This window comes from Lagenorhynchus albirostris, chromosome 20 (genome assembly GCF_949774975.1).
Source record: "Lagenorhynchus albirostris chromosome 20, mLagAlb1.1, whole genome shotgun sequence".
Lineage (NCBI taxonomy): Eukaryota > Metazoa > Chordata > Mammalia > Artiodactyla > Delphinidae > Lagenorhynchus > Lagenorhynchus albirostris.
Window position 1 is genome coordinate 37,895,972 of NC_083114.1, and position 11,198 is coordinate 37,907,169.

The following is an 11,198-nucleotide window of genomic DNA, read 5'->3' on the forward strand; positions in this document are numbered from 1 at the left end:
TACTGTCCAGGGGCTGGATCCCTTTCCATCTTCTTTCCAGGAAAAGATGGAAGGAGCTAGGAAGACAAGACAATCTGGTACCTATAAATAAATGGGAGAGGGGGCTCAGGTTTCCCATTGAGAGTCAGATCCTTGCTCAGGTGTTAGCACCTTAAGAGCTGCAGCTTTGGGGAACAGCCAGAGGCCAGCGGGCTGCAGGGAGGAGGAGGAGGAAGAGAATGCTTAGGGGTCGAATCAGACTTAACCCAGGAATTCGAGTAGCAGGCTCTGCAATGTGAGCCCGTAACTCTGTTCCGGACACGGCTGGGAACTGAGGTGCAAAACCAACTAAGTCAAGATTTGCAGGCTGAGTGCACGGAGATAAAACCGTATGGACAGAGAGGGCTGTGGATTTAGCCGTGGCCACAAAGTCCCAGAGCGCTTCTTGAGAATCTACATCTCAGGGGCCCAAGAGTCGGGAATGAAATCTGACTGATCTGAAAGTACAATCCCTGACATCTGGGAGGCACCTCGCGTCTTCCCAAGTGCCTGTCCTCTACCCCGCAGGGCGGCTGCTCTAACCGCATTTCACCCACGAGGAAACTGAGGCTCAGAGCAACCTCATCTGCCAGGTCAGCTTAGCAAATGCAGGGCTGGAGCTAGAATGTTGGTCTGTCAACTTCTAGCCCAAAGATCTTTGTGACAATACATTTATCCGACAAACATTTGCTGGGAACCGACTTATTTAATAATTATAACGCTACCAACGATATCTTCCCTTTACTCTGAGCTTACCAGGGGCCCCACAGGCTAAGTGTTTTAAGAACATCAATTCCTTTAAGCCCCAGGAAACCCTCCCAACTTGTACTCAGGTTGTCCAGATGAGGAAACTGAGTCTTACAAAAGAGGGATTTGCACAGATGAATCAGACCCTGATTCTGGATACGAGAATGTGTATGTTTGGTGGGGGGAACCATACACAAAAAGATCGATTTTCAAGTGGCTTGTGGATGAGTTTAGCCGTTTAATAGTCGCACTTCGTATTCAGGACAGGTAAACCAACGGTGGTGGAATCGGGGCTGTACCCGCGGAAACGAATCAGCCTAAGTTCTGCTCGGGCTGTACGAAATAGACTGTAAAGACAAAAACGAAATTAAAAAAGCAGATGGCAGAGTCCGTAGGGAAAGCCAACCGAGGCAGCGAAAAAAATTAGGAAGTTGATCAGAGTGCCCCCTGCAACAAGAGTCACTTCAGGAGGTCAAAGCAGCCGGTTCGGGGAGGCATCCACCGGGAAGGGAGTTTCGTACCCGGTCGAACAGGCCATTCCTGGCGGGGAAGGAGAGGGGAACACCCCTACCCACCGCGCTGGATATCTCAACCAACTCTGATCTTGAGAGAAGTTTTTAGGTGGGCGTCGCAAACGCCCTGAAATTCCGCACTGTGTTGCAGACGGTTGCACTGTGTATGTGCATTTGTTTTTCTCAAAGGAATCCAAGACCCTTCCCCAAAATTATGAACCTTGGGTTTAGACATTCAGATGAGAATAGGGAAGGAATGGTGGCAAGAGGTCGCGCAAATGTTTGCAGAAGTGTCCTTTCCCAGGGCTATCCCGGCTCCTGCCCCATCTTTCAGAGCCGGGGGCGAGGGTGGCTGGGCGCAGGCTGAGCACCTCTGGGACCGAAGGGAGCTCGGGTGTATTGGAGAGGCGGACCTGGGAGGCGCTGGGGTTGCTGCCCAAGGGTAGATGGAGAGTGAGGGCTGAGGCGCAGATAGAGACGGGCCAGATGGATGGGAAGAGGAGAGGAGGAGGTTACTCTAAAAAAGGTGAGTGGCCGGAGAAAGAGAGCCGGGCAGCAAGAGAGAGAGAAAGGACCGGGGAAGGTGCTGGTGGTGCAAAGAAGCGGCGGGAGGAATGGTGAAGGAGGGCAGCGGCCAAGACCAGCTTCTCACGGCCCAGGTCTGGGTGTAGACCGGACACATCCTTGGCGCTCAATCCTGTTTCCTTCTATCCTCTCAGTTCTGGGGCAGCGCTGCCCGACTGGGGCGGGTGGGTGGAGGGCCGTGGAGGCAAACGGCGCCCTAGGTTGACTCGGTATCACCCCCAGGACCCGCCCCCTCCTCCATTCCCGCAGGGTCAGAGTCCTGGGTGCCCGCCAAACCGAGACAGCTCGAGGGCAGTTTTCCACTCGATGGGGCGGGCCCCAGAACCTGGGAAACACTCCGCCCAGGCCCCTCGCCCCAGCAGTGCAGGGGCCAGGGAGGAGGGAGGGAGGGGGCAGGGTGCCGCCTAGATAGCGATTCCCTCCGCCCGCCCCCTCCCCGCTGGCCCGGCCCGGCTCGGCCTCTGGTCCGGCAGAGCCCGCAAGGGTTAAAGGCGGCCACAGGTGAGGTGGGCGGGGCCGCGAATTCGGGAAAAAGGAGCGCAGGGTCGAGGATGAAGGCAGAGAGAGCGGTGAGTCACGGGCGGAGCTGTCCTCGCTCGCTCGCTCGCTCGCCGGCTCCCGCCCGCCCTCCGCCCTCCCGCCGCCTCTCTCCGCCCCTCCTCCGCCGCCAGCCGCCGGGTCTTGTCGCGGCCCCCTCTCGCCCTCGGCTCCTGCCCCTCGCCGCTGGAGAGCCCGCCGGCGCGCGAGGCCCAGGAGCGCCCGTCGGGAGGGCGCCAGCCTGCCGTGCCAGGCGCCCGAGCGCAGCCTCGAGGTAGGAACCCGGGTCAGGGCGGCGAGGGGTGCGCGCATCGGGGATCGTCTCAGAAAGACGCGCCCGGAACGCGCCACAGCCTCCTCTGGCCTCGGGGGAGGTGGTCTTAAAGAATCCGAGGGGTTTAGAGCCCCGGCGGAGTGAAAACGGGGCGGACGGGCGAGGCTGGAGACTGGGGAAACTGGAGCGACTGGGACAACTGGAGGATTGGAACCTTGAGGACCGGGAGTACGGAAGTCCTGACCACCTGAGCACCGGTGATGGGAGAGGCAGCCGGCGGAAGGGGGAAGGAGGGTGTCTCTACCAGCCTTCCCGCCTTGGGGAGAGGCAAGCAGGGGTACGCGCCCGGCTGTCTCCCTTCCCGAGGTCTCGGTAGCAGCCTAGTGCGTCCCAGGATTGGGCTCCCTGGCCCTGTGGCGGGAGAGGCCACTCTGGAGCCTGGATCGTTAGCCTCCCCCCCCCACCCCCGCCCCCAACCCCTGGGGCCGTTCCCAGGCGCCAAAAGCTATTAGGGTCCCAGGCCTCACTGCTCCCGCCCAGCCCCTGCTGGGCTGCCCCGCCTGGGCCTGAGGCTCCATTCCTGGCGCTTCACCCTGTTCCTTTCTTGTGGTGAGGCAGCAGGAGCCTGAGTAGGCGCCCCAATCCCCTTCTCCCTCCCTCTCCCAGACCACCAGGGCGACCTCCCTGGTCCCAGAAGCAGAAGGTGGTAGGGTCATCTGAATCCTGATTTAGGAAGGAAAAGTCCCTGCCCTAAACCACTGCGTCTCCTCCCTCATCATCAGAGAAGGCTCAGGCACCCAAGCTCACATACTCCAGGCATCACAGCAGGGCTCGCAGACCTTAGGGAGAGGTGGTGAGACGAGGGGGAACTTCAAGCGACAGGTATGTGGTCCAGAGAGGGGTGGGGGGTTCTTTAGGTTCCCAGTGGTTTAGGGAAAGAGAAACAGACCAGGAATATACCGTATATACCTCTGGTTCACAGAGGTATATACAGTACATATTTAGTGACTGAATGAATACATTTTTTTTCAAGTGACTTCTCCAAATATGGCCTCAGTTTTCTCTTCTCTAAAATAAGAGGACTGGCCTGGAGCAGTAGTTCTCAACACTTGGCTTCATGTTAGAATCATCTGGAGAGCTCCTAAAAATGATCCAGGCCTAGAATGCACGCCCTATATAATCTCTTTGGGTAAATTCTTCCTCTTAATTTCTGTGTGATTCCGGCTTTTCCTGTTGCTCCCCCCACTCTGTCCCCGAATCCCTTAAGGGGTGGCAATTTTATCTTCCCGAGCGTGCTGGTAAGCTCTTCTCTGGCCGACCCCTCCGAGCTTCACATCTGGTCTCCCCTAGATTGGAGGAGGGCAGGGGTAGCAGCCAGAAAGCTGGCTGGGCACTGGTGTAGGTCAGGACAGGGAGGGGGGCTTAGTTTCTCTGGTGGGGAGAAGTCTTCTGGAAACTGACACTGCAGTTGCACCCCAGGGAGGTGAAGTCCCTGCCAGAGGGAAAGGAGCATGGGAGTGGGTTTGGTGGGGCTGAGGCAACCCAGCCAGGCAGGGAGCTGGGGTGAGTGGTGTAGAGCAGTGAAATGCTTTTCTTCACTGAGCAGGCCTCAGGGATGGAAGGAGAGCTCTTTTTCCAAAACCTCAGAACCTGCTTTGGGCTTCGGGAAGTCAGGTCACTTTAAGCTTTGGGTTAGACCACCTCCCTCTCCCCAACTGCGTCCTGAGTTAAACTGGGGAAGCTGAGATGGGCCTAGATTCTCCGTTTGGGCTGGCAGCAGATCTGTGGGTGGGCGGGCATGGGGGCAGGGGTTATGCGGCAATGCCACTGCCCCTCCCACTGGGCTGGGCAGCTACAATGGTTCCAGCACTGTACTCTAGTTGTATCTGACTGACCTACTTGCCTGGGACCAGCCCAACTTCCAGGATGAGCTGGGTCCTATAGGAGGGATCACCTAGCGGAAGGTAGACTTCCGTCATCCTCTGCACCTCACACCCTCAACCCTTCCTAGCACCCCCAAGTTCTCTTAACCGATCTTTAGTCCCCACCCAGACAGGCCTTCCTCTTTTTCACCTGGGGATGGGAAAGAAGCATTTGACAGGGAAGGGAACTGGGCTAGGACGGGAAATGAGACGGTTACTTTCCTCACTTTACCTCATCTTTTCCTCCTTTAGGTCCCACCTGAGGTGCCCTTGACCATCCCTGTCCCCCACCCCACCCCGGATCCCGGCAATGCTAACCGCCGTCTGTGGCTCTCTGGGCAGCCAGCACTCGGACGCGCCTCCCGCCTCCCCGCCGCGCCTCGACCTGCAGCCTCTCCAAACATACCAGGGCCACACGAGCCCGGAGGCCGGGGACTACCCCTCCCCGCTGCAGCCTGGAGAGCTGCAGAGCCTCCCGCTGGGCCCAGAGGTGGACTTCTCACAGGGCTATGAGCTGCCGGGGGCCTCCTCTCGGGTAACCTGCGAGGACCTGGAAAGCGACAGTCCCTTGGCCCCGGGACCCTTTTCCAAGCTCCTGCAGCCGGACATGTCACACCATTATGAATCGTGGTTCCGGCCGACACACCCAGGCACCGAGGATGGCTCGTGGTGGGACCTTCATCCGGGTACCAGCTGGATGGACCTCCCCCACACTCAGGGCGCGCTGACCTCACCTGGCCACCCCGGGGCGCTTCAGGCTGGCTTGGGGGGCTACGTCGGAGACCACCAGCTTTGTGCCCAGCCGCCCCACCCACACCCGCACCATCTCCTCCCAGCCGCCGGAGGGCAGCACCTCCTCGGGCCTCCCGACGGGGCGAAGGCCTTGGAAGCAGCCGCCCCGGAATCCCAGGGGCTGGATACCAGTCTGGATGGGACGGCCCGGCCCAAAGGCTCCCGGCGGTCAGTACCCCGCAGCTCAGGCCAGACCGTGTGCCGCTGCCCCAACTGCCTGGAGGCGGAGCGACTGGGGGCTCCGTGCGGGCCCGATGGGGGCAAGAAGAAGCATTTGCACAATTGCCACATCCCGGGCTGTGGGAAAGCCTACGCCAAGACATCGCACCTGAAGGCACACCTGCGCTGGCACAGCGGCGACCGCCCCTTCGTGTGCAACTGGCTCTTCTGCGGCAAGCGCTTCACGCGCTCCGACGAGCTGCAGCGCCACCTCCAGACCCACACCGGCACCAAGAAGTTCCCCTGTGCAGTCTGCAGCCGAGTCTTCATGCGCAGCGACCACCTGGCCAAACACATGAAAACCCACGAGGGCGCCAAAGAGGAGGCTGCCGGGGCGGCGGCGGGAGAGGGCAAGGCCGGCGGAGCGGAGCCCTCCGGGGGCAAAGGCAAGCGAGAGGCCGAGGGCAGTGCGGCTCCCTCCAACTGAGCTCCTCGTCCCGCCTCCCCGTCCCGCCTCCCCGTTGGTCTCCCCTGGGGCCATCAGAAGAGAGCCCTCTGGCCTGATGCCCTTGTGGGGGTGGCTTGAGTAAGAGAAGGTGGTTATTTATTGAGAGGGAGGGAAAGTGGTGCGGGGGTCAGGGAGCCGGGTCGCTAGGGATTTCATAGTCTCTGGGGCTGGACAGGACGGACGCGTTTGACTGGGCAGGGAGGAGCTGCGCATGCCCATCGGTTCTCCCCTTCCTCGCTCTTTCACTCACGCCCCTGGGCTGGGGGGTTGGGGCGGACTACACCTACGGTGGCTGGAGGGCCGAGGGGATAGGTTGGAGGATACGGCGCGTCCCCGGAGCAGAGAGGAGTGGGGCCGCCCCGGGCGCTCCGGGTAGCTGTCTGGACACGTCGTTAGCGCCTGGGAACCCGGACATAAAAGGGCCACTGGAGCCGCGCTGCAGCCCGGGTCCCTTTCATCCCCCTTAGAGTGCTTTACCCCGGGGTTTCCGGAGGGAGAGCTGAGATGGGGTAGCAGAGGCTGGGGGTCCCCCTAAGGGAGGAGTTTCTATCTGGCTGGGAGGATTGTCATCGCAGAAATAATGTCTCTGATGTGCCTCCTTATTAAGCCTTCCAGACCCGGCCTGATGGAGCCACGAGGGAAGAAGGGAAGAGGGCCAGAATGGGCGACAGCTTCCAGCCAGAACTGTGGGGTGGAGGAGGGAGCTAGATGTGGAGGTTGAGCAAGGAAGTCTCCTCTAAAATGAGAGAAAGGGATTTGGTCAGGGAGTGGAACTAAGCCCTTCCCTCTCTAACTCTGATTCAGTCCTTAACTCTTGGTCTTTATAAAAGTAAAGTTCAGTAGTCCACTCTCATCTGTCACCCCAGGCAGGCCTTCAAGACAGCCAAGAGCCCTTGCTTCAGAATTGACGTAGTTCCTCACCCTTGGTGCCTGGCATTTGCCCTCCCCTTAGGGTTGGAAGGAAGAGGGTTACCTCGGTTGGGTGAGGGTAGGTGGGGGTGTCCCAGCAGAGGGACCTCCAGCGGTTCCTGCTCAGAGCGGAGGACTCTGTCCCTGCCTGGCCATCTGCTTGCAGAGAAGCTAAGCCCCACTCTTTCTTTAGCTCGACGCTCCCCTTTCGTGCTGCCTAAAAGCCTTGCCCCTCCTGTAGAGTGTGTTAGGAGGCTCCTCCCCATCTCATCTCTTGTGGGGCTCCCCTTCCATAGGAGGAAGTTGTCCTGTCACTGGAAGGGGCCTGCCTTCTGAGGTGATGTCCAGGAAGCTGTCCCTGTTCCCTTCTTTAGATGCTAGAAATACATCCTGTTGGTAATCCTGGAGTGGGGAACGTGGGGAGGGGGGGAAGCCAGAAGAGGCTGAGCCAGGCAAAAGGAAAAAAGCTGATGGGGGCAGGGACTGACAGGCCACAGGAGCCTGGAACTAGTGGGCTTTCCCAGGCTCCAAGTAGAGGCCTTAAGATTCCCCCCGACCTCCCGTTTCCCTGCCTTTCTTTCTCCACCCAGAGCCCTGTGCAAGGATTAGTTGTGTATTGATTTTTTAAGTTATAAGCAAAGGGTATTTTATTTAATATTAGGACATGTGTGTTCATGTTTTGTGTACCTGTGTATGTGTGTGTTTCTGTGTGTGTGTGTGTGTTTCTCTACTGAGCCTGGGGTCTCCAGCCGGGGAGACCCCATCTTGTTCACCCCAGCCGAGGTCCTGGAGCCTAGGCCCACAGCATCTCTTCCTTCCTTGGGGATATCAGTCCAAGGATTGGGTGCTATTGGGAAGTGGGGCTGGGATCTGGGTGGGAATATGTTTGTGTAGAAGAGAGCCCTTCTTAAGAGGGATGGGGTGACTCTCCCTGAAGGACGCATGGGCCTGGGGTAGGTTAAGAAGTAATGTCCTTTCTTTATGCTCCCTCTTCCCCTACCTCCTGCTAATCCGACCAGAGGTCCCTTTCCTTGCTGAGAGGGCTGGGGGCAGAAGAGAGTTGGCAGTGCCTGCAAGTTGCCTAGCCAGGTGGATGAGGGGGAGAGAGGGAGGGCACTGTGGGTGTGAGATGCCGTTTTCCTCCAGCTGAGGAACCAGCCACCTCTCCCTTTGCTACTAGGACAGCCTTTCCCAGTGACCATCCTCAGGGGAACTCCCAAATGTGCGTTGGGGAGAGGACAGCACGGATATTCCCCCCATGGAGGCCCCGAGCTCTAAGGTGTGCTGGTGAGGGCTTTGGATAGGTTTTCTTCTGCTCCCCTCTTTTATAGATCTAGGTTGCTTGGCTGTCTGCCCCCTTCTAGGCAGCCCCCTAGAGGAGAAATGTAGGATTTTTTTTTTCTTTAAGTGCTGTGAACCCATTTTGGGGGGGAGGAGGAGGAAGAAACAGCCTGTGTTTTTTATGCCGCAATAAAGTCATCAAACACATCACTGCTTCATTTGTCTTCCAGCTCTGGTTTCCTTTTTGACTCATGGTGTCTCAGCAGCAAGGACCAGGCTGGCTGCAGGGTGGGGTGGACACTTCTCTTTGATCCTGCAGCCCTGGGCAGCCTCACCTCCCTTTGTTTGGGGGCAGAGCTGAGCTGATTGAAGGGTCTGATCCTGCCCGGAGGTTGTTGATGCAGAAGGAGGGTGGCGCTCCCTCGGGGTTGGTAGCTGGGCTGACTGTCCCTCCCTGGTCTTCTCCTGTGGAGATGAAAAGGTTCTAGATATTTCCTTCCTCTTCCACATGGAAGCCCCCTCTTTCGCCTCCCCTGCCAAGAATGCCGGTTCCCTGCCTTCCCACAGATGGCCAGCCCCTTGGCCCCCTCACCCCACCCCCGTGGGTGTGTGCCTGTCAATCAGGCCTTCTGGCTCTGAGAGAGGTGGGGGTGACTGACAGCGATTTCTTCACCCAGGATGATCCCTATCAGGGACAAGGTGATGAAAGGCAGCCAAGATATCTGATGGGCTCCCACCCAGCTGAAAAGCATGAGAGAAAGGTTCCTAGTGCAACTCCCAGCTAGAGACCTGCCACAGTTATGCAACCACGGTGTGCACAGAATTTCCTCACTGGACCCACCGGGAACCCCCAGACATGCACTTTCCCAGGCTGCTCAAACGCCTGGTGCGCAGTTGGTGCCTAACACACGTCAGATGAGTAAACGCCTCATGGCTCCAGAGCCCCGAACCTGGGAAAGTTGACAGAGGATCAGTTTTTGGCTCCAAGGGGGCGGAGTAGGGTATTACATTCTTTCACCTCTCCATCCTACATCTTGGCCAAAATTATCACCTACCCCAGTGGGATTCCTGTTTCCCCCCACTCTAACCCTAACCCCGTTTCTCAGAGCCAAATATGCTACCCAGGCTGGCCCATTCCACCACTTGTTTGGGAGAGTCTGGGGTCACAAGGTTCCTTAAATGGGGGCATCCGAATGGTTTAGGGGTTACAGACGAAAGCAGACCACTTGAGGGGGCCAAATGTTTGTTTCTGTCTGCCTGGGTGGAGGAGGGACAGGCGTGTTACGGGGACCTCAGGCCCACCCCACTCCCTGGGGCTCCGCTTTTGTCTTCCTGGGTCTGGGGGACTTAGACCCCAGGAGCCTGGCGAGTCCTCTCCTGCTCTCCCCCATTGCTGCCCCCAGGGACAGGAGGGCAGCTGTGGGGCCGGCTGGGCCTGTCTGGGCAGGGCTGGGACTGCCCCTCCTCCCCTCGCAGATCCTTCTGCCTCTCACTGCTGTGGCCTCTCCCGTTGCGGAGCACAGGCTCCGGACGCGCAGGCTCAGCGGCCATGGCTCACGGGTCCAGCCGCTCCGCGGCATGTGGGATCTTCCCGGACCGGGGCACGAACCCGCGTCCCCTGCATCGGCAGGCGGACTCTCAACCACTGCGCCACCAGGGAAGCCCTGACCTGCGTTCTTATCGGGGGCCTTTGGTGGGGCCCCGACGCTCACTTGCTCGCTCTGACGGCAATGCTGCCTGGCTGCAGCCACAACCCCCCCCCCCCAGGCCAGCTCCGACCCCTCAGTTCTGGCACCCCTGGCAGGACAGTCCTGGAGGGGCTGAGAAGGAGTTTGGGAAGTCAAAACACCTGGGCTGGCCCTCTGGGCAACGTCTCTGAGTCACCCTCTCCTCTCCTGGGAAGTGGGAATAGAATCCCTCTAGGGTGGGTGAGTGAAGTCAGGAATGGGAAAGTGACCGAGGAACCTGCAGCCTGGGGACTGCAGCCTGGGACTGTGCTGTCCTGCCCGGTCCTGCCCCCCAGCGGGCAGCTGGGGAAGTTCAGGATGTGAACCGGCTTTCAGGTCAGCCACCTCGGGGACTCACGTTTAGCACCACACAGTCTTGATGTTTGCTTCTGGAATGACGTCCAATGGCAACCTCCCGACCCCCACCCCATACATCACACCGGAAGCAGCCTTCGCCTCCCGTTAATCCTTGCGAGTCTGGCTGCTCAGCACCTGAGCAGTGTAGGTTTGAAAAGAATCTCAGGCGCCAAATAGTCCAGTTGCTCCCACCCGGTAGAGGGCATATCAGAGTCACCCATGGAGTTTTTCCAGATGTTCCACTTCACTCCCCAACATCCCACCGAATTATGTCTCTTGGGGGTGCAGTAGAGCAGCGCTTCTCAAACTTTACACCTGGGGGTCTTGTTAACATGCAGATTCCTATTCAGTAGGTTTGAGGTGGGGCCTGAGATTCTGCATTTTTAACAAGCTCCCAGAGCTGATGCTGGCAATCCGAGGACACTTGGAGAAGCAAAGTATTATCTTGTGTTGTGCAATGGGAGTTGCGTCGTTGAAAACTAATTCCTCCTCATCCCAACCATGGCTGAGAACCACTGATCTAGTCCAATGCCTTCACTTGCTACGGGAGGAACTGAGGCCCTGGCGGGTAAAGTGACCTGCCCGAAGAGACCCGCGGAGCTATATCATAGCAGGAGCAGGATGAGATGCCAGTCTGCACAGTTCCGGGTAGTGCTCTTCTCTGCCTCCAGCCCAGCTTCTAGGTCAACCTTCTGTGCAAGTGGCAGTCCCCTTTCTGAAAGTGAAGTCCATCTCCCTGGAGACAGCACCCTCTTGGGAATCATTCTTGTTTATCTAGAGGCAATCAGAAAATATCTCAGATTTCAGATGTCCCAACAGCCTTATCTGGCAGGTCTTCCCCGGCCATCACCCAGCACACCTGCCCGCAGC

The 11,198-nt window shown here is 58.4% G+C and overlaps 1 protein-coding gene across 4 annotated transcripts; it reads left to right on the top strand.

The window, feature by feature from the left end:
* The first annotated feature begins 2,529 nt into the window (after window positions 1–2,529).
* SP6 (Sp6 transcription factor) lies at window positions 2,530–8,451 on the top strand. 4 transcript variants are annotated; one of them, XM_060134669.1, is made up of 2 exons: window positions 2,530–2,673; window positions 4,848–8,451. In XM_060134669.1, the coding sequence occupies exon 2, from the start codon at window positions 4,906–4,908 to the stop codon at window positions 6,031–6,033; it is 1,128 nt and encodes a 375-aa protein (XP_059990652.1). In that variant the 5' UTR covers window positions 2,530–2,673; window positions 4,848–4,905; the 3' UTR covers window positions 6,034–8,451. The 4 variants fall into 4 exon arrangements, with proteins under 4 accessions (XP_059990652.1, XP_059990654.1, XP_059990655.1 ...); XM_060134671.1 differs by lacking the exon at window positions 2,530–2,673 and adding an exon at window positions 2,864–2,901; XM_060134672.1 differs by lacking the exon at window positions 2,530–2,673 and adding an exon at window positions 2,994–3,010.
* Window positions 8,452–11,198: the final 2,747 nt, after the last annotated feature.